This window comes from Euprymna scolopes, chromosome 11 (genome assembly GCF_053919585.1).
Source record: "Euprymna scolopes isolate OS-2025 chromosome 11, ASM5391958v1, whole genome shotgun sequence".
Lineage (NCBI taxonomy): Eukaryota > Metazoa > Mollusca > Cephalopoda > Sepiida > Sepiolidae > Euprymna > Euprymna scolopes.
Window position 1 is genome coordinate 109,178,691 of NC_136492.1, and position 24,662 is coordinate 109,203,352.

The window sequence follows — 24,662 nt, forward strand, 5'->3', positions numbered from 1 at the left end:
TACAAATAGTCGTTTCAAATTTTGTAATAGAGCTATAAATAAATGATGAATCAGAGTTATAGCATTCTGTGATTTAATGTCAGTTTCGGAGCAAAGGAAAGCGAATGTGTGTTTCTAGAAGTCGAAACGTACTTGAATAAATTCTAGTAATAACACGAAATTCCTGTAATCAAACAAAAACTATGCATCATCAAGGAGAGTCTTCATGCAAAAAAGTCTTCGAATATCCAATAAATACCAAAAAAACAATACCGGAATGAAGGTGATACACATCCAAAAAGATTTTCAATCTCAAAAATCTTGCATTTGAATCTTTGTTTTTGTATATTATTTCATTTATTTAGATATATATTATCATTATTCTTCACTCACTAGGAGTCTTTACGCAGGCCATCATCAGAGATTGCTTACTGATAACAACCGGTGGTGTTCCCTGGAGTCTGGATGACAACAAGTCTATCCAGAGTTCCTGTACTCTCCACCTGTTTTAATAATGAAATTTACAACCACTTGACATTGACTTCTTTCTGGCAATGACTATTAGTCATCATTGAAATTTGTGTGGCAATAAGCCTCCCCAATGTTCCAATTCACTTTGCACCTATCCAGTGGACGTCTAGTTAGTGCTTTCTCTCCTTGTGCTTTCCATCCTCCCTGACTTTTTTTTCGACCATTTGGTGTGGTGTCAGTCGATGTTGACAGATTTCTTTTTTGCTCATGTGAATTAGTTTCTGTGTTCAATGTTTTTCTTAAGATTTCAGCTATTTTCAGCATTACCATCCGTCCATGGTCTCGGTCTTCCTCTTAATTCCGATTTTTCCAAGTCTTTTTTTTTTTTTTTTTCTAATTCTTTGGGACTGTTTCTAGTGCTTCTACATTTATTGGTATTATATTGATTTTCTTCATGTTCCAGATGTCTTTCAGTTTTCTGGCAAGTTCTGCATATTTGTTTCGTTTTGGTTTTCTGTCTGTTTGAACTTCACTCTGTAGTCTGCTGAGACGCAAAATCTACAATTTGGCAGTTTCTTTTCGTCTTGTTTATTATTATGACGATTATTATTATTAGTAGTAGTATTTAATGTATCCATATAAAATTTTATGAGGAGATATCGTATTTTATGTATATTTGCAGGTATCCAAGTGGATAATAAAGTCTCGACCTTAATCTTTGGCCATGACCTTGTAAAACGGTGTGCACCATCCCTAGGTTGGAGAAATCATCACGTCAGGTTTGGCCATGATCGGTCCAGTGGTATGGGTTGTAGAAGAGTATATATACATAGGCTATGACCTTGGAAAATCGTGTGCACAATCCCTAGATGGGGGACCATCACTATGCCAGATTTGGTCATGATCGGTCCAGTGGTGTGGGCTGTATATATACATAGACTATGACCTTGACCTTTGACCTTAACCTTCAAAAGTGGTGTGCACCATCCATAAGTGGGGGACGATCATCATGCCAGGTTTGGTTATGATCAGCCCAATATATGGGCTGTAGGAGAATTGTACACACAGACAAACATATGAATGCATCTACTTTATATATATATATATATATATATATATATATATATATATATATACTCGGGTTTTTTATTCAAAAGTAATGGACTAGTGAATTCAACGAGGTTGTTGGATAGTGCTCAATAAAAAGAGCTGATAATACTTGTTTATTGTTATATAAACATGCTCACATCCCGCTGCTACAAACAGCCACTTGTTTCAATCAAACAACAGATATCATCAGGCAGCGACTTGACTATTCAAATGTTCATTGAAATGCCTGATGATATCTGTTGTTTGATTGAAACAAGTGGCTGTTTGTAGCAGCGGGATGTGAGCATGTTTATATAACAATAAACAAGTAATATATATGTATATATATATATATATATATATCTGTGCTCTCTGCTCAGATAATAAAATGCATATTTGAACCATAATCTGGATAAATACAATAGGATACTCGGTGGTTTAATTGCTCATTCCCAAATGTAAAAGTCTCAAAGTTGTTAGTGGACCAACAGATGAATATTTCTCTATCATATTAGTATAGATCAGATGAGTATCAAAAATATTTTTTGCTTTCGTGTTATTTTTTGTCACTGAATAATGCTTGATTGGCAGTTGCCTTGAACGATTTCTCTCATTTATGAACTCTTTGGTAGACAAAAGAGGATCTGTATGCACAGGAGACAATAAGCCCAGTGTGTTGTTGACAGACCCTACACTACTTTACTGACCAATTCCCAGGGAAGTTGAATGGCGAGTGATTGTTGTAAACAAACAAAACCAGATTAAATGGCTGATATTTGCGTGTTCTTCATTGTTCAGATATTGTCAAATCAACTGCACAAGGTTTTGCTTTCATGTTGGATTTTATTATTAGAAAATTAGAGTTAGTTGAATTTTATAATTAGTTGTAAACAAGACGTAAAGCCACTTGGTGTAAGAAGAAGAAATAAAAAAGAAAAGTATTTACTTAAGATTTCAAAGAATTCAGGTAAGATGAAACAATGAGATCGAAAAAATTTCAAAATTTTGAAAGGGAAAATTAAGAGTGTAGAAAGTGTTGGGACGATGAATCAGAATTGGAAAATTTTGAACATGTTGAGATATCGAAAAAAGAAAAAAAAATATTGGGCCTTTTTTCCAATGCTAAAAACGATTCTTTTGTTTTTGTTTAATTTTATTTAGATCTTAATTTTCCATGGCTCATAATAATGATGGAATGATGAATATCTATTGGTTTTAAACTATTAGTAAAACTAATATTTATAGATTACTCCTGCAAGTATATTTTTATGTTTGTGCAAATATATGCACATATTACATTAGTTTTTTACAGTAATCTACCGCCCTCACATCAAAAAAACTATATTTAGAAATTTAAAAAGAATTAGAATCGGCAATTGTATTGGAATCGGGAAAATATTGGAATCTTCCCATCACTATTAGAACGACAACATGGATTGATTTGTTGGTTCTGCGGAATATCAATCCCTTTTGAGCCATTTAATGTTGAAACGCAATGCCCCTTGTCAACGATTACGTGAATACAAGTCACTAAAGCAATACTTGTCAACAATTGTATACAAGTAGTTGAACACAAGTCATTATTTTAATCATGGAAACTGATGAATAACTGTAGGTTCATAAGTTTTCCAATAGTATTTGTTGTACAGCAGAAGGAAGATGTCGCATGACATGTTAACAATGGAGCGGTAATAATTCTATTTTGGACTCGAGGGTTTGGGTATGCAGGGGCCTCATTGTCGGCTGTGCTTTAGGGGATTAAAAGTGGGTCTGTTTTTCAGTGATTAATATTTTGCCTTTTTACAAAACCAATCTTTGGTTCTGGTTTGCCATTTTTTATTTGCAGAATGTGAATCTATATTAACAATAAAAATTGTATTTCAATTTTATTTCATTCAAAATAATTTATCTGTCGGAGAAGATTTAAAAAATGGACGCCATCTTAAATAAATATCTAGATAGCAGCAGCCAGTACAGATATTAAATGCTTAATGTGACGAGATGTAGTAGAGACTGAAGATTTAAAGGCCTCTTCATATTTGTTTCTGTTTTTCCTCCGTTTTTTTGTTGTAAATCTTTTATTTACGTAAAAAATGCAAAGCCATTTTAATACTTTGTTATAAGTTGAAAAAAGACGAAATTCGAAAATTTACAGCAGTTTGGTAATACTTAAACTGTTGAATAAAAAGTAATTTTAATTAGATCTAATATTTTTGAGTAGATCCTTATGAAAATGTTATTATTCCAGGTTAATATTTTTCAGAAGCAAAGAAACCAATTAGTTTAACAATGTTAATGCAAGAGTGCTCAATACGGAAGTAAAGCAAGATATACTTTTTATTTGTTTTACATAAGCATTAATATGTCGCTACACATTCATGAGCACGTTTCAGTCAGCCAATTACAAGTAATGAGACGTCTTCAGGTGATCCTGCTTATACAAAAGTAGAGTTCGTTATTTGTAACTGGCTGACCAAAACATGTTCGTTAATGTGTAGCGACGTATAAATAAAAAGTATATCCATACATATATATATATATATATATATATATATATATATAAAAATAAAAAAATAAACGTGTTCACAACGGATTGAAAAACTAGTTGGGAATAGTTGTAAGCGTCTCTGAGGAGTGACTGGATGGAAGATTACAGTTTTATGGACGAGAGGTAATTGTCCATCCTTTCACGAAACAGCTGTCAGAGCTTAACGCCAAAATAAGTGAATTTCTATTCATGTAGGTTGTGATTTTATTCAATTTACGTATATATATATATATATATATATATATATATATATATATATATATATATATATATATATATATATTAGAGAGTGAAATATTAAAAAGTTAGAACATCAAAGTTACTTATGCCTGAAAGTATCCTGTACCTCTACAAAGCCACTATTCACCCATGTATGGAGTATTGTTGTCACATTTGGGCTACTGCATTTGCTACTAGTCTCTCACTCCTGGACATGGTTCAAAAGAAAGTACCCAACCTGATAAGTTCTGAACTGTAATCTAAGCTTCAACCTCTGTCCCACTGAAATGTTGCATCCCTCTGCCTGTTTTACAAGTATTTTAATGGTGGATGCTCCAACGAACTACAAACCCTTGTACACCCTCGACATAAATACCCCTCGACAAACCCAACAAGCAGCAAAATCCCACCCCTACCCAGAGATACCCAGATGTCAGAAAGCCTTCTGCTCTAATAATTTCTTCCCCAGAACTGTTAGACTTGGAAATTTCCTTCAAAGTTCCTGCTTTCCCAACTGTTCTGACATGCAGAAGTTAAAGTATAATGTGAACAGACATCTTGCTGTTCAACTCCCTACATACTATCCTTGCAACTTCCCTGAAAGTAACCCACTACATCAAAGTGGTAATGTTTGGGGTAAATATGTAATAATAAAAAAAAAACATAAGTTTTTCTTTATTAAATGAATTTAAAAAATTTGAGACTTTCGATAATAGTTATCTTTTTCAAAAATAAATGTTTTTTTCTTCTCTTCATTAACCTTTAGGGTTGGCCCACTCGTGGATACAGCAAAATATACGCCAGTTCTTGATGATGAGTGTTAAGTAAAGTCTGAATTCGATGTGTTTTGCGTAGTTTGCGCTTTTTTTTAAGGAAAGACATTGGCCACATCATTGAAAACATTATTTCATTAAATTATGTTATCTGGTGTTTTTATATATTTAGCTAGCTAAACAATCGGATTTATTTTTATTCCCGTCCACTGGTTAATGATTCCATTAGCTACTGGCAGGACTTCTCTTAGCCAAAGGCTAGGTTGACTTTTACTTCCTACTATTCTGTTTTGTATATGAGGTGACCTTAATTGTCATATATATTTTCATGACTTGCTACCTAGTTCTGCTTGTGTATTGAGCACTATTGAAGTAAATACTGAAAAATAAATATATCTCCTTGTGATGATATTTTATATGGATACCTGAAATTATATATATATAAAACTCAAATGACCTTGTAACGTGTGTTGTAACCCAATATCCGGTTTACAACTTCCGGTTGCGCATGCATACATAAACATAAACCCATAACAGCGTAAATAAATAAACAAATCACTGGATCGGTTTCGTTTGAACAAACGGACGTCCTTAGAAAAGCGAATATCTTAAATTTATTGAATAAGAAATTTCAAGATATGGGTAGTAAACGCAAAACGTGATTACAAATAATATGTATATTCTTCGACCTGTTTTATATATACGATATATATTATACTAAATAATCAATGCAGCAATAAAACATTGTTTTACTGTGTACATTTTCAGCGTTCCAACTTTTTTTCGTGTTTAAATTATCCAAATAAACAATTGTTAATACTTTCTGGCTTTTTAAAAAAAATTTTTTTTACATTGTTCATTTCCGTATTACGTTTAAGTTATTTTAACGCAATTTTCTTAAAAATAAATCTGCTTTAACCCCTTGACAACCATAAGAGCATTTTACAACGACGATTTACCCACAGACTTCCTTTTTTTAAAATTTATTCTTCATTTTTAATACACTGTTCTTAAAAACATTCATACTTTTTCTTTTACACTACCAACATAAATAAATAACCCGAAAATGTTTTTTTTAATTTGCGTTACAAATAAATTATCAACACGACAATAAAACATTGTTTTACTGTGTACGTTTTCAGCATCCCAATTGTTTTTGTTTTTTTTCACGTTTAAATTAAAATATATCAACATTTGAATTTAACTTTAAGTATTATGGTATCTGTTCAGTGCACATTTACCTATAAGTATGGCAAACCACTTATAATTCAATGGGTGTAAGTTTTTTGTTTTTTTTTTAAAATAAGCAATTATGAACAGAACGACTCGTAGAAATCTATCTATATTCTTTTTTCATTTTGATATACTTTCATAGAAATGTTTCTGTTATGTTACAAAACACTATTTTCTTTACATCACAAGTGTCATGCTCATACATTAATTCCATAATTAATATAACGTATTGACCCAACGGGTCATGGGTAGTCTAGTATATATATATATATATATATATATATATATAAGAAATAAAAATTACAATAAGTTTGCCAAGATAATCAAAATAGTAAACTTAAAATATATTATAAATATTAAAGAGTTAATATTTACAAGTAAAGTAATCTCAACCAGATGTAAAAGCTCAATAAAACAGAAAAGGAAATAGAGCTTATAATATGAACAAATGATTAATAAAACATGTTAAAAAACATTTTTAATTTCAAAAAGGAAGCACAAGATAAATGGATAGTCCTTAATCCGTGGAGTTTCGAAAAAATACTCTCCTTCTCATCAGAGGGCAGGAATTAGCAAAATGCGGGATCGGATTTTACATGTAAAAGTATTTAATGAAACCACAAGTAAGTCACAGATCTTACTTGGTTAAAAAAAAGGGTGGGGTAAAGGGAATAGGAGGTAAAAAAAAAAATGATAAAAAGATTTCACATGAATGGATAGTCCGGTGAAGGGTAAAAATCCAAGAATGGTAAAATCCAAACATGGTCAAATTAAAAACTTCCAATCCACAAGTAAGTTCCAAAGGAATCGCGTAACTGGAAGATGATTCAAAATGATCCAAAAGGCAGAATTCCTTGGAAAAAATCACAAATGGAATGAGTTCAAAATCATAAAAAGAAAAGTTTAAATGTGTACAGAAAAAAGCACTAGAGAGAATATATATATATATATATATATGTTGTGAAGGAACATAACTGGCTATACACCGGTTACAAACTGTATATATATATTGGACTGTTTGGCAGACAGCGGCAGACAGCGGCAGACAAGCAGTCGCAGTAAGACGGATAGTCTTACGTGTTGATTATCAGACTTTCTTCCCCATACTTGTTACTATGTACTTCTATTTACCTTAGGCGAGCAGCCTTACGTTTCTGTATTATAAATAAACCCCATTACACATACCACTCGGTGTAACTCACGTTTGTCTTTATTTCCTAAGTATTTAGGAATATAACAATGGCGACGAAAGGATGTTCTTTCTCTTAACAGAGATAAATTACCGTACCAAGGACTGTGTACAATGCAAGGATTTTTTGTTTTACGAAAAAAACAAACTACACAAGGATTTTTGACCACGTGCGTCAATGAATTTAAAAATTTTTCCTACCTAAAGTAGCGAAAAGTACGGATTTTTCTTCGTAAAGAACTCACAAGAAATTATAGAAACATGTTCAAGGTAAAGTGGAATTTATATTTATGTTGACAAGTAAAAAAAAAAAAAAAAAAAAAAAAAAAAAATGGTCGCAAGTTGAATTCGAAACTACACTAAAGGATTACGAGTTTCGAAAGAAAAAATATAAATACAACGACTATTGTACCATTTTATGCCACGTGGGAACGGCAGCCATATATTTTTTTTTTTTTTGGAAAATTAATTGTTTGTTATTGCCTTTATATAAATAATTGGAACTATTTGTCGTGGGAAGTAAGAAATATTTTGTGTATGAACTTACGTTGTTGAAAAAAAAAAAAAAAAAAAAAAAAAAAAAAGAATTATTTTACAAAGCCTGTTGAATTACTATGGATGAACTTTGTTGAAACGTGTTGTGTCTGCATATTGCTACTAATTTACGATATACGTAAATTTACGATTTTTCTTTGGAATTATTGTGTAGAATTCGAAAAGACATTTTTGTACTAGAAGCTAACATGGAACAATTAGCAGAGTTAACTAAGGCTCTAGCCCTTAGCATCCAGGAACAGACAAAAATGACTCAACAATTTTTAGCGCAACAACAACAACAACAACAACAAATTCAACAACAACAGCTACAGCAACAGCTGCAACAACAACAAGAAAGAACACAAAAAACTTTAGAGGCACAACAAGAACAAACAAACATACTACAACGACAAATGTCGACACAGCAAAAGAATTTAGAAAAGCTAATTCTAACGTCGACCGGGAAGAAGACTAATTTTTCTGCCGAGGGTATTTCAAATTCACTAACGGAATTTCGTTACTCCCCGGATACTGGTGTTACTTTCCCTGCATACTACAGAAGATACGAAACAATTTTTACGAAAAGATGTTTAGACTGGACCGATGAGGAAAAAGTTACCCTGCTACTACAAAAACTGGGTACTGATGAAAACACCAAGTATGCAAATCTAATTCTACCAAAAAAACCGGAGGAGGTTTCGTTCGAGGAAACAATTAGTACCTTGTCGAAAATATTTGATAAAAGGGATAGCCTATTTCACTCTAGATACAAATGTTTGAACATTCAGAAGGCAGAAGCTGAAGACTATCTAGAATATGCTTGCACTGTGAACTGTTTATGCGAATCATTTAAATTGAATGAAATTTCCGCAGACCAATTTAAATGTTTAATCTTTGTACAAGGTCTCACAGCACCAAGGGACAAAGATATACGTTCACGGATCCTAACAATTATGGAGGCGGATCCTAACATAACATTGCAAAAAGTCACTGAAGAGTGTCAACGTCTGATTAACATAAAGAAAGACAACACTCGCATTGAAGAGAAAAATATTTTTAAGGTGCAGCAAGTAAAAAGGCAAGGGACCACAAGAAAGTCCAGGTTCCAAGAACACAGGATCCTTAAAGGATACAAAGACCCAAAGCTAAAGTGTAAATGTTGTGGTAGTTTAAGACACAACAATAAGACCTGCTGGTTTAGGAACAAAATATGTTATGAATGTGGTCTCAGAGGTCACAAGGGAACATACTGTGCCCAGAAGAAAAGACAAGGGACCGATAATGTAAATACGCTTCGCATGAATAAAGAAAAAAGCTGCGAAAGACGGAAATATGTTGATGTTCGGATAAATGGACATCTGGTTACATTGCTTCTGGATAGCGGTGCAGATATTAGTATTATAAATGAAGATATATGGAAAAGGATAGGTCGACCTGAATTAACGAAAACCAGAAAGACGGCGAGAAGTGTGTGCGGCAAAAGATTAGAGTTCAAGGGAGAATTAAAATGCAAAGTGACATTCGCTAACCAGACTCATAAATCCAAAGTGTACGTCGTACCAGGAAAGAATACATGCCTGTTTGGGGTAGATTGGATTGTCCTGTTTAATTTATGGGAGAAACCCATAAATTCGTTTTGTAACGTTTTAACTGCAGAAAAAGCAAACCAAAGGGAAGACTTCCTGAAGGATTTGAAAACTGAATTTCCCAATGTTTTTGCCGAAGGACTAGGACTCTGTATTAAGACAGAGGCAAAATTTGAATTAAAGAAAAATGCCACTCCAGTATTCAAACCTAAAAGGAATGTGCCTTTTTCAGCGATGGACGCAATCGAAAAAGAGTTGGATAAACTTCAACAACTGGAAGTCATTGAAAAAGTTAACCACACAGATTGGGCAAGTCCAACCGTGTATGTAAAGAAAAAAAATAACAGAATAAGGGTCTGTGGAGATTTTTCAACGGGTTTAAATGACTGTCTATTGGACCATAATTATCCCCTTCCGTCCGCAGAAGATCTGTTCTCTAAGCTTAACGGAGGAAAAATTTTTTCTAAGATAGACCTCTCAGATGCTTACTTGCAAATTAAGATCAGCGATGAATGCTCCAAATACTTAGGCATAAATACTCATAAGGGCATTTTTAAGCTAAAGAGGCTTCCTTTTGGATTAAAGGTTGCTCCTGCTATTTTCCAGCAAATTATGGACACGATGCTGGCAGGGTTGGAATTTTCAATGGCCTACCTTGACGATATCCTAATTAAAAGTGAAAATTTGCAAGATCATAAGAAGCATGTAAAAGAAGTATTCAAAAGAATACAGGAATTTGGTTTTAAATTGAGCCCAGAAAAATGCGATTTTTTTATGAAAAAAATTAAATATCTAGGTCAAATAATCGACAAAGAGGGTCGAAGACCGGATCCACAAAGGACTGAAGCAATTGAAAAGATGCCTGCTCCAGATTCAGTGACAAAATTAAAATCGTTTTTGGGATTAGTTCAATACTATGCAATTTACATCCCTAACATACATAATTTAAGAGCTCCTCTTAACGAGTTACTGAAAAAGGGTGTTAAATGGAACTGGAATAAGGAATGTGAATCTGCTTTCCAAAATATCAAAAGATGTCTACTGTCAGACTTAGCATTGGCACATTTCAATCCAGAAAAGGAACTAATACTAGCAACGGACGCCAGTGATTACGGTGTTGGCGCTGTATTACTTCACAAGTATGAGGATGGTAGGACAAAAGCTATCGCCCATGCTTCAAGAACGTTGGTTGCAGCGGAGAAAAATTACAGCCAAATTGAAAAAGAGGCGCTGTCGATAATATTTGGAATTACAAAGTACAATCGATTTCTCCATGGACGATCTTTTATTTTGCAAACCGACCATAAACCCCTACTTACCATATTTGGATCAAAGAAAGGCATTCCCACACATACTGCGAATCGATTACAGCGATGGGCTGTAACCCTCTTAAACTATCAGTTTAAGATGGAACATGTATCCTCAAAAAAGTTAGGACACGCAGATGCATTATCACGGTTGATCCCTAAAAGAAGCGAAAGTTTCGAAGAAACGGTAATTGCTGCGCTTAAAGACGAAAGTGAATGTACAAGTTCAATGTGTAATATGATACGTGAACTTCCGGTAACTTTCGAAAAAATAAAAAAAGAGGCAGTAAATGACATTTTCATTAAGAAAATGAAAAATCAATTGGGATGGATAAAAAAAAAATAAAAAGGTAGATCAAACAACGCCTTTTTCCATCTGTGAAGATGTGCTCATGTATGGTGAGAGGATCGTAATTCCACTAACGTTACAGAGGAAAATTCTGAAGGAATTTCATACAGGTCATCCGGGCATTTCGAGAATGAAATCCCTTATGAGAGGATATGTGTACTGGCCTGGTATGGACAAGGAAGTTGAAAAATGTGTCAAGACATGCAGAGGATGTCAATTAGCAGCTCGAGATCCTCCAGTAAAAACGACGCCATGGCCAAAGACGGACCTACCCTGGTCACGTCTGCATATTGATTATGCGGGACCTATAAATGGTTATTTTTACTTGATTATTGTAGATTCTTTTTCAAAATGGCCAGAAATATTTAAGTTTAGACATCCAACAGCAAAAAACACTGTGAGTGCGCTTAATGAAATTTTTAGCCGTTTTGGAGTGCCAAAAACCTTAGTGAGCGATAATGGAACAGCATTTACTGCTCATGAATTCAAAGAATTCTGTGACTCACTAAATATTCTACATATGACAACACCTGTGTACCATCCACGATCGAATGGGTTGGCCGAAAAATTTGTAGATACGTTTAAAAGGGCACTTAAGAAAAATCTTACTACGGACACAGACGAACAATGTATTCAAACATTTTTAGCAATTTACAGGGTGACACCAAATCCTAATAATAATGTCAATTCTTCCCCGGCTGAGCTAATGTTTGCAAGAAAGATAAGATCTGTCTTCGATAGGCTGCTACCAGAGAAAAAGAAAGTTTTCAAAAAAGAAAACCTTAATACCAAGTGCTTCTCCCCAGGTGAAAATGTATATTTCAAAAATTTTCAAAATGGACGAAATCAGTGGGTTGAAGGTATTATCAAAAAAAGGATTGGGAGCATGGTCTATACCATCCAAGGATTAAGTTTTGTCTGCAAAAGACACAGAAATCAAATACGTCCCAGACTGTCTCCAAATGTGGAAGAGACACCAATGGAAACATTGTGCGATATTTTTGATATACCAAAACCAGCGTGTGTACCGCAAACAATGAATATTTCGCCTGAACCGACCATACGGGCTGGACAGAAACCTTTACCCCGGGTAACGCTGACCAGAAGGAAAAGCGCAAGAAAGAGAAAAGTTACCAGGAGATTAAGCCCTGACCCTAAAAGGAAGAGGTATTTAAGCTAAAATCAGGAAGATTTCAGCTTCAGGGGGAGGTGTTGTGAAGGAACATAACTGGCTATACACCGGTTACAAACTGTATATATATATTGGACTGTTTGGCAGACAGCGGCAGACAGCAGCAGACAAGCAGTCGCAGTAAGACGGATAGTCTTACGTGTTGATTATCAGACTTTCTTCCCCATACTTGTTACTATGTACTTCTATTTACCTTAGGCGAGCAGCCTTACGTTTCTGTATTATAAATAAACCCCATTACACATACCACTCGGTGTAACTCACGTTTGTCTTTATTTCCTAAGTATTTAGGAATATAACAATATATATATATATATATATGACTACACCAAAATTAGATCAGTAATCAAGTACGTTACCAATGGCGTCCACAAACTCGTCACTGAGACAAAGATATTATAGTACTGTATGTACTTTCTTTGTTTACATATATTTTAACCACGCTACTGATAACCTGAAGAAATCTATTCTTTACAGAAGATTATTGTTCTTAAGCTAAGTATTTTATTAGAGGAAGGGGCATAAGTTTTTTTCTTTTTTCCCTAAATACAATCAAAACCAAATATGCATTCTCTCTCTAGCTGACAATGTATATATGTGAAGCGGGGAGGGGACATATGGAGTTTCCCTGATTGAGGTGGGAGGAATAATATTGGCAATATCTGAATATTGAAGCCAATTAAAGTGTTTTTCATCCTGCTCCACTGAAGTAGATGGTTCCTGTATTCACTCCAAAAAGTCTGCAACTACTAATTAAGTTGTCCTAGATTTTAGTTTGCTGGTTTCAGTAGATGGACACACGCACACACAGACACACACAGAGAGCATATGTACACACACACACACACACATGCATAGAAACGTAGGCATTCATTGTTTATGTATCCATCTCCGAATATATATATATATATATATATATATATATATATATATATATATATATATATATATACACACACACACACTAGTAGGCTGCCCGGCATTGCCCGATCATAAAATATGTTTAAAATCGTAATTATTATTGTATTATTTTTTTTTTGACCCAATATATAGTAAGTAATGATTTAAAGTTAAAACAAATGACTTGTGTGCCACAAAACGTTTAGCTTACGATTTACTTTTTCCTTTGACGTTAATGCCTGCCCAATGACGACATGTTTGCTGCAAGGCAAAAAACCTGAATAAATATTATGTCATGCATGCATATTCGTAATACCATTGTTTGACATTACCCTGGCAAATTCCATTTTCTTAATTTTCGCACTATTGCACCGATTTTCCCCGTCTAAGACCCAATATAAAGTTTTGCATGGGTTCGAATACCCTATATATTAACTTTCATGTCTGTAGACCAAAAACTGACAGAGGAGATTGGTAGACAAAATTTTTAAAACAAACACACACACACACACACATATATATATATATATATATATATATATATATATATATATATACACACACATACATAAATATATATAAAAAGAGGTCTGTGTTTACTATAACCTTTTTATGCAAATATAATGCAAGGATAAATCATGTAGAATATCTGCATGAATATAATTACACGTAATAGTTAACTAAAGATGATCGTTCCCTAAAAAAAGCCGAAAAAACAAATAGAGAATTAATTAAAATGAATGTTTAAAAGAATATGTAAATTAGCGAGATCTTTTGCAAATGAATGCAATTCCACGACCCATATATAACGGTTGTATTTTCTTTTATAAATAAATAGAAGAAAGGCTTTTAAATATGAATATCAATACACACAAAAAAAAAAAAAATTATAAGAGTGTATATATATATATATCTATGTATGTATGTATATATATATATATATATATATATATACTAGCAGGCTCCTCAGCATTTCCTGATCATATAATATGCTTAAATATGATATTTTAATTTATGGTGATTTCGTATTTAATATTATTATTATCATCATCATCATCATCTTTATATATATATATATATATATATATATATATATACATATTAATATGATAGCGTGTGTGTTCTTTTGTGTGTCACACTTTCTGGCAAATTTGATTGGTTAAAATTTAATTCAGGAATATGCATTAATTACAGAATACACATTTACGAACGCTCAAGGCAACATTTGAATGACGTGCTCTTACAACTATATTTGTTTTTAATTCTATAAAATTTAGGGTTATATCTTTCAAAAGTTAAGAAATAATTGATTTTAAGTTATTTCGTAATAAAAAAAACTATAACACATCTTTCGGCTGGTGGGGACAAAAATTGAGCAATTATTTGTTTTTTTCATTGTTTGTTTTTCTTTACATTTGTTTATTAAGAGAGAGAGACACTGATGTCTTCATTCATTAAAATATTATTGCTACTACTAATTGCTATAACATGTAAACAAAAGCCCAGATGCATATGTTATGAAACCTCGAAGTTAGCAACATGTTATTAGCGAAATGAAACTGGTCTTGTACATAAAACATTTTCATAAAAACATTAAATCTAAAATATATATATATATATATATATATATTAAATGACAGTTCCTTTTTCTAAATAAATTATTTTTATTACAACATTGTTTTAACTAAAATAGTTTCATGAAAAACGGTTTTTGGTACATAAAATATTTTAGGTACTCATGCAGAGAGTGATCCAGACGTAACTCACAGTCCGCCCGGCTTTCTCCAGAACATGAAATCAACATCCGGAGTAAGCCAAGCATCGCCGAGGAAATTAAGCCGAGCGTCGCCGATGAAAGCATAACAAGAAAAGAAAACTTCCTTAAATTTTAAGTTTTATTAACTGTAAAGAAAAATGTTATAACAATATATTTTTCTTTTTGTTTTTTTTGCTATATATATATATTTTAAAATAATGTTAAAGATTTTTTGTTCAAGAAAAGGTTTAGAGGTAAGTCAAATAAATACTTTCAAGGAATTTTTTTGTAATTTTTTTTTTTTTTTCAAGAAAATTATAAACAATTTCTTTATTTTTGGTTTTTGGGTGTTTTTTTATTTTTATTTTATTTATTTTTATTTTTATTTTTTTTCAAGGAAAAACCTGAGAACTAGAAAAGTTGAAACAAAATTGGGTGGGATAGTTTTTATTTTTTTCATATTAAAACAGATATTGTTGTTGTTTCCTCAGACCATTGTTTTATTAATGGTGTGTGTGTGCATAGATCGTATTCCGCATTTGTGCTGGAAGTCTTTCTGTGTTGCTTGCTCGAACTCCCACAAGTGGATGATTTTAATTATGATGGCAATTGTCAGCCTAGACTTGCCAAAAAAGTTATCAGTCCAGATGATGTAAATGTTCGGCATTTGGTAGCCTGACACCTTCAGGCATAGCCATCACTTACCTTTCCTCTTATAATAAGATTGCACCTGTGTCCAGTAAATTTTTCTTGACAAAATCGAGGACTCCAGCTGGTGTTTTCAGCTGCTCACTTAAAACTGTAAAATTCATGTTTTTTTGTTTTTTTTTACTAATTTTTCTTTTCTTCCTCTTCCAAATTGTCGTCTGCTGCTTTAAATTTTCAATTCATGTGAACGCGCATCACATTGAAAACCATTGTGCTACATTGTCATTGGCTCAGCTTTATGTTACGTCAGACAGCTTAATTTCCTCATCGACACTTGGCTTACTCTGGTTGTTGACGTCATGTTCCGAGGAAAGCCGAGTGTGCGCTGTGTTACGTCTGGATCACTCTGCATGAGTACCATATTTTAATCTATATATTAATACGATAGCGTGTGTGTTATGTTCTTTATCACATTTATTTTTTTTCTTCCAAGTGTCTGTCGTTTAATTGTTATGCCTTTCCATTTCTTGTAATAAATAATTTTACCAAGAATTCTTCATCAGTTTTGGTTTCGGTTTCGATTATAGCTGAAAGAACTCAAGTTATATGTACATACATTCTTTTTTTTTTTCATAAGTTTTGGTTTCAGTTTCGATTAAAGCTGATGCGCCTAAGCCATATGGATATATTTTTTATTTTTGAAATCACAGGTTTATAATATATAAGAATGGGTCGAAAATTGACTCTTATAGTAATATATACGAAATCTGCATAAATTAAAATATCATATTTAAGCATATTTTACGACCAGACTATGCCAGGCGTCCCTGCTAGCTAAAATATATACTTTTGCAGTTTTAACAAAAGAATTACAATAATATCAGGGTGTCTCCATTTATGCTGAACATTCACAAAAATGCCAACATCAATATATTAGATATGAAAGAGTCCACTGTGGAATTTCCGCAGGTTCTGCTAGTTATTATTATTATTATTATTATTATTATTATTATTATTATTATTATAAAGCCAATTATCTATTGATTATTATATTGTTCCCAACATACAGGAGTGCCCTCTTTTTTGTAATTGATTTTCTTTTTTTCACAAAACAAAAATTAATAATGTAATTAAAAATTCATATTAGTAATTATTTTTATTATTTTGTAAGACTTAAAATAAATAAATTTGTTTGGATTCTCTAGTTTGAAAATTGATTTCAGTGGAGTTTTAAAATTGTGTTCTGTTCTGCCTACAATCTTTCGAGTAAGCTTCAATAATCTTGAAAATACACAGGTCCGCTTGCTGTCTTTCAATTTGCCGGTCGTTACTTTTACCCCTTCTTTTATGCATTTTGCATAAACTAATTTCCATAGAGTTTGCGTTACTCATATGTGATATGTTTCTTTTTTAATTGACCTTGTATTGCAAATCTCACGCTAAACTTTTCTTTCAAGGTAAAAATTGTAAACATGACTATTTGAATTAATTTCTAACTAACAGATATATTTTCATCCAGGCAACTCCCGGTGACTACGGCTAATCTCTAATATAATATGCCTTGTATCTCTATTTCAATATAGGAATGTATAAATAACAATTTCATTGTGTGTAACACTAAGGGAGGTAATTCAGTTCGTATATATTGAAGCTAATGTAAGCATTATCAGCAACTTTTTCTGATTATTTAATGCCAAATCCAGTAATTTGGGAAAAACAGTTTTGGTGCTTATGCACTTATGTTACCGTGCTATTTTCTAAATAGTATTTTTAAGTTAAATTCAAGTTTCATGATATCTTTTTTAATTAAGATGTTAAGTGTCAGTACAAAATAGTTACGAAACACCCTCGCCTCCCCCAAGTTAAGAATTGCTTTCAAAATAATAACGATGGTCCTGTTGTCATAACTTGAGTTGGTAGAGAGCATTGGTTGTACAATGGCACATTTTCAATCTCGCTCATTGTGTCACTTTCAAACATGTTAGAAGGCTCGTATCACTCTTGGGATTTGTACACAACTTGTCAACAAGTATAAGGTCAACAGCAACAACAAAAAAACTGTATTCATCTCACGGAAATGGAATCATGTCGTCTAGGGTGAAAATTTTATCATTCAACCCTGTAAATTCCAAAAAATCACTTTTCTAATGGCATTCCATAATTTATTTGTTCTTGAAAATTGTAGGAAAAGGCAGAGGGGCCTAACCGTGGCTTGGATTGATTATCGAAGGAATATGATAGTGTTTCTTACGCATGTCTACTGTGGTGCCTTGATTTATGTGACTCATCCAGTAATCAAGGAGACTGTGGTTGTTGTACATATAAAAGTGTGGCAAACAACCATTGTATTAAGCTATACTATAAGAGATGTAAAAATCCCTAACATCAAGATCAGGAAGGGAATCTTCTAAGGGGATAACTTCATTTTTACTTTTTTCTGCCTGGAGATTCATTAAGCAAGCTGATCAATAAAACTGAGTGTCTACAATCTAAATCAGGATTGCCAACAAGATGTGAACAAAAGACTCAACCACTTGTTCTTCATGAATGATGCCAGACTGTACGCCAGCACAGACATTGACTTAAGTCAACTCCTGCAGGTCATATATAACTTCTCCAAAGATATTGGAATGAAGTTTGGTTTGGAAAAATTTGCCAAATGCTTCATCAGAGCTGGGAAGAAAGTCCAAATGGAAAATATACAGCTTAATAAAAATACTGACATCAAGGACATAGAAGAGCAGGAAAAATACAAATATCTTGGAATAAAAGAGAATAATTCAATCCAGCATGTTAAGATGAGAGAGAAAGTTGGCAGTGAATATATATATTGTGTAAGGAAAATATGTAAACAGAGCTTAGAAACAAAAACAAAATAACTGCAATTAACCAACCAGCTATGCTTGTGATAACATGCAGTTTTGACATTTTTAACTGGTCACAAAGGGGCATAAGCGGACACTAGACACTAATGCAAAAAATGTTAACATTGTATAGAATAACATAGAGAAACCAGTGTCTACCAAGGCTGTATTTGCTCAGAGGAGCAGAAAGTATGATTCTCTCAGAGATTGACTATAAGCACCATGCCGTTATTGTGAGCACCGGGCAATATCTGATGAGCTCTCAAAATGGTACATCAACATTACAAAACAAGAGCTAACAAAACAACCTCCATCACAAAATGGCCAAACATTTTGCACAAGACCAATGAGACAGAACCAGAAAAAAAGTCTGCTACAGAAATAGCCCAAATGAGTCACCAAAAATACACAAAGAACTTCCATTGCAAAAAAAAAAAAAAACTGGAAGAATGGGACAACCAATAGCGTATCAAGTATTTTCTGGGTGAATTCATTCAGGACTATATAGATAAAGAATGCTCTATAGATTGGCTAAACAGAGGATCGCTCCATGATCAGGAGAGTATTATAATGGTTGCCCAAGATCAGGGCTTGATAACAAATGCTTTCAAAAAGATAAGTGGTCTCAACAATGACAACAGGTTCTGCCAGACAGAAGTAGAGAGTGTGAGCCACCTGACATTCAATTGTAAGGTTCTACTGGAGAATGACTACTATACAGTACATACTACATAATGGGGTGTGTAAATATCTCCACTGGACCATCTGTAAAAGGTTGAATGTCAAATGCAGCATCAAGTCCTGGGAACATATACAAGACGGTTGGAAATATGCCATACACTATGCAATTCCTATAGCTACATACCTTAAAAACAGAGCTATTAAACCTTACATCATCATATGGGGAAAAGAGGAGAAAGAAGCAACCTTAGTAGAAGTGTCCTCAATGATGTCACTCTTCCGCTGTCTTCTCTTGAAAATGGACTAATAAGTCTGAAATATATTGAGATTTACAACACCATTGAATACAACAGAAAAAAAAAAAAAATTACTGTTGTTTAGAGTTAAAATTTGTGTGAAAAAGAAAAAACAAACAACTAAAAAAAAAAAAAAAGAAATTTATTTCTTTTGTTTGCATTTAATTTTACTCTATATAAAAAAAAATCTCGCATTGTTCTTGGCTTTTAATTTTATCTTATAATTTTCTTCAACAATGCTTCAAGCAAACTACAACCTACTTATATATATATATATATACATATAAATAAAATGAGAAGGAAAGTATTTCTCCGAAACTCCGCGGATTAAGGACTATCCACTTATCTAGTGTTTCCTTTTCAGATTAAATATGTTTTTAACTCATTTCAAAGTGTTTTTGAACATGTTTTATTAACTGTTTGCTCGTATATATATATGTAAGAACCCTTTTCTGATCTGATTGTGTTATAGATGGTATGAATCTCCTTTCTTTTTTAATAGCATTATTTTATTTATTTATTTTTTTCAGAAATGCTTGCAGTTCCAACTTGGCGAGTCAATTTGGCACGCAAAACAACAGATCCTTGCCAGCTTTGGGGCGGTAAGTAAAAAATACAATGTATTTTTCTTTTCTGAATGCATAAACTGATAGCATCTTATTAGATTTATTCAATTGACTTATGCATGGCATTAAATATCCTTGAATATCCATGAACTACAGAATACAGGTGATATAAGGGCTAGCAACATAATTGTGATATTTGAGTTATGCCCCTTTTTGTTTTCAAATAGTATAAAACACATACACAAATATATATATATAACGTTCGAGTGGATGGATATGTAAATGAATAGATATGTGAACATTTGTTTGTGTATTTGTAAGTAATGGGTGCTTTATAAAATCCGATGACAAATGTGTGGATGAGTTGGAAATATTCAAACAAAACCTAAAATTGAATCCAGTTTTCAGCTTGCAAAGAAAATGGAAGCTCAATTTCCTTTTATGTTGGCTAATTTCAAAGTATGTTCACATCAAATCAGTTTAGAATTGTTTCAAAAGTAGTTTTAATTTAGATCCAACATTTAAATAGTATAAGCGGCACTGTATCATTTAATAGAAGTATAGTTTTACATAAATAGATTTTAATAGATATTATGTATACCTATAGCTTATAAGTGTGCAATTAGTATATACATCAGTACATAAAAAGCGTATGATTGAATTTGTGGTGTTTTTCCATTTAAAAAAAAAAAGTCGCTGATGCAAGGGAAATAACTGTTTGACTAAGATTCATCACCCCCCCCCCCCCAAAAAAAAAAGAGAATTTGGGATGCTGAAATCAGCGCAACTTAGAGGAATTGCAATTTTTATTTAAAAATATTAAATATTAAACATTAAAAAAAAAGAAAATTTGTTAAAAATTCTTTTTAAATTTCTGTTATAAACTTTGTTACTTAAAAAAAAAAAAAATCGAAATTGGCACTGTTTTTTAAAAATTGCAATTTATCTGCATCTATCCTTACATTTTTTTTTATTTTCATTTTTTTTTTTTTTTGTAAGGTTAAAACCTTAACATATTTTCAATAAAAGTACAATTCCTTTAACTTGCGTTTTCTCCTGAAGAAAAGTCTTAGTCAAATGGAATTATTTCCCTTGCATCGATGGCATTTTATGCAAAAACTGCTAAATTTTGTTTTAAGTTTTAAATATAATTTATTAACTATAAACTATTTGAAATATGAACATTTAATCATGACTAGAATTAGTTAAGATAGTTTAATAATTTTTTGTTCGAATCTCTTTAAAATTATTATATTTTTCATGTGCACATTTAGGACGCTGAAACCAACGCACGCAACTTTGAAGACTTGTAAGAAAAAAAAAAGATGCGATTATTTATTTTATTTATTTTTTTTTTTTGTTGCTATTTTAATAAATGTTAACCTTAAAAAATAGGGAATGAAAACCTTACAAAAGAAAAGAAATTGTTGCAGTTTCTTCTTTTTTTTTTTGTTGTAATGTTCAAGACTTCATTTTTGTGTTTGGAAAAAAAAAAATTGTTGCAGCTTTTTCAAAATATGTTTTACTCCATTTTTTTTTCTTTTTTTTTTTTGATAAAAAGATTTTAATAAAGATTACAATTCCTCTGCAACTATCGTCGTATTTTCCTTTTTTGTAATGTTAAACACTACATTAAAAAAAAAAAAACCTTTAATATTCACATTAGACCCGCTGCCTGCATAATTATATCAGTGTTTGCTCAGATGTGCTAGCGATCTCCTGTTGCATTGTGCTTTGCAGTGCTGGCCATGTTTCTTCAAAACTGTGTCAATGAACATGTAGTGGACTAGTGGTATTATTATATATGTCACCCCGTCGTACAAAATAAGACAAATTAATTGAATTGAGAAAGAAACGAACGTGTTAAATTGAATAAAACGAACAGGAATTTATTTCGTGAAGAAACAAATGAAAGAAAAGGGTACAGCACATGTTTAGTTTGGCATGCGTCTCTCGCTATTAACTGGTGAGAAGGAAAATCAATTGCTGTATAGAGAGAGAGAAAGAGAAAATCAATTCAGGCCATGGAGATAGAAAGCGTGTAAAGTGTACGTACTGTCTGTTGACTCTTGCCCCCACACATAGTAGCAGGTGACGTGAGGTGCACGGGTGCGCGCACCCCGAAAAGGGGCTGGTTGGTGCGTCGACCTCTCAGGTCGGAAGCCGAATTGAAAAAGGGGAGAAACAGCTCAGCTTTCTTGCTTTCATAGGTGTTTCTGGTGGTCTTTTGCGCATGTGTGGATTTCCTTCAAAGGGGAAGTGACGTTGTCCATGTGTGCATACGTGTGCGCATATGTGTATGTACATGTGTGTATGTTAGCATGTGTGCGTATGCATGTGGATGTATGTACGTGAACGTGAATATATCTATGTGTGTGTACATGCATGCATATGTTTGTGTGCGCGTATGTGTATGACAAGGAAAATGGCTTGAGATGTGAATGCATGTTTTTGTGCGAGACTAGAAAACGCTCGCACAATACTCCCCTTCCCAGGAAAAAAAAATATGCAGTGTATATATATATATATATATATATATATATATATATATATTTTTTTTTTTTTTTTTTTTGTAAGTAATGTTTTCGGCAATTGACTTTTCATCCTGTTTTTTTGCTGTTGGTGTGGTTATTTAAAAAAAAAACGTCAAAAACGGAGTGTGTTCGTAAAAAAAGTATTTACTTACGCGTGTAAAAGGCGTTTACTCTTTTTTATGGGTGACATTTGTTTTTTTGTTTTTTGGGTTTTTTTGTGCTGACATGTGCAACGAGTTGCTTGGACAGTGAAATGAATTGTTCGTTTGGAAGGAAAATTTTTGTTCGTGTTGACATCGTGTGTCAAGTTGACGGTGTCTTCGCAAGTGAGTCTGCGGTAGTGTGTGTACATTGTCTGTACGAGCGCTAGTTGCACATTCGTTCGTGTTGAATGGGGAGCGTGGTTGCCGGCTGTCAACGAAACCTCCAGTTGTGAGTTTATCAGTGTGCGTGGTGCATATTGTTGATTCATATTGTTGATTCAACTTCTTCCTATGTGTTGATAGGGATGTCCTGTAATTGTTTCTTTGTTGTTGCATCTGCTGTGCGGGAGAAAATGTGTATAGGCCTATGTGATGTTGCTCCTCGTGTTTGTTACAGGGTAATGTCAGGAAATCATGAAAAATGTTTGTCGAGCTTGAATTTTTTTTTAGATTCGGTATGAAGTCGACAGCTCCGTTTTATTTTTCTGCCGAGTCTGACAAGTTTCATCATTGTAGTTCATTGAGACTCTTGTCGGTAGTAGTTCACTCGTTTTTCTTTGTTGAAATGTTCCTTTTTTTTGTTTATCAAAAAAAATGCGCGTCTCGCTCAAAACAATTCCTTTACAAAAAGTAGGGTCACCATGCATGTTCGTTTCACGTCAGTCGGTCGCCGGTTTGTTGCAGGACTTGTGGCATAGAGGGAAATGCGTTTTCCTATCATATCGAGGTCACCATTTTAGGGAGTTGAGTTAATGCTTTTTAGGCACTCCCTAATAAAATAAATATTTCAACACAAGCTACTGAATAAACGAGCAAACAACTTCGTAAAACTTCACAAGGAAAAGGTTTATTGAAGCAAAGGGTAAGATGCTATTTAGATGTAGCTGGGGTAGAACTCGTTTGCCTTTGCCCAGTAGTTATTCCCAAGTGGGAATCGTCGATACTGGTGTAGGCAGAGAGAGAGAGTGAGGAAACAGGTCTGCTCTCTTTGATGTCTCGCTGGAAAAAGGAAGAGTTTTTCTCGTCCGGGACGGAAGCAGTTATAGTTCCTTAAGGGGTAAGGAAGATCCCTGCGCTATGCCTCTGATTGGTCAGTATGTGTCATATCGCACAGTCAGGGGAGGCACTGACGCACAAGAAAAGAGTTCTATTTGTTTCTGCTACAGACATGTATCACTGTCACATTTTCGAAGTTCTGTATTGTCTATCATGGTTTTACTAAGTTTTATGCATTCTCTAATTAGCTAGGTAGCCACTTTCTATTGCTAAAGGTTTTTATGATTATGGCTTAATAAAGAAAAAAAAAAAGATTTTTTAATAACAAAAGTCATCAAAAATAAAAATAAAAAATAGTCATACCTTTATTTTTTTAATGTTTTCATTCTTTGTTTTTATGATTAACATTTATTCAAAAAAAAAAAAATGTAGTCGGATCTTCTTACAATTCCTTGAAGTTGCGTTGGTTTTAGTTTTCTAAATTCTTGTACTAAATAAAGAACTTACGTTCATTAATGATCTTAGCAAAATGGAGTTATCCCCCTTCAGATCAATGATGAATTATGTAAAAGCGCCCAATTTATACTGTTTCTTTTCTAGGGTGACAATTTTATCGTTCCACCCTGTGTTTTTTAATTTTAAATTTTAATATCACATAGTTAATTCGTTGCTATGGTTACACTGATTAATTTGTTTTTAAACTTTTTTTTTTTTTTAAGTGTATCTTTTTTTTTCCACTTGTATTT

General features: G+C 33.0%; 1 protein-coding gene across 10 annotated transcripts in view; it reads left to right on the forward strand.

Moving 5' to 3' along the window:
• Positions 1-24,662, forward strand: part of LOC145288065 (uncharacterized) — a 612,213-nt gene that overhangs the window by 312,817 nt on the left and 274,734 nt on the right. For all 10 annotated transcript variants that reach the window (XM_080136116.1, XM_080136110.1, XM_080136114.1 and 7 more), the window contains one exon: positions 20,148-20,219. In XM_080136116.1, coding sequence (XP_079992242.1) covers positions 20,148-20,219 — 72 coding nt within the window. The remainder of the gene's footprint in view (positions 1-20,147; positions 20,220-24,662) is intronic.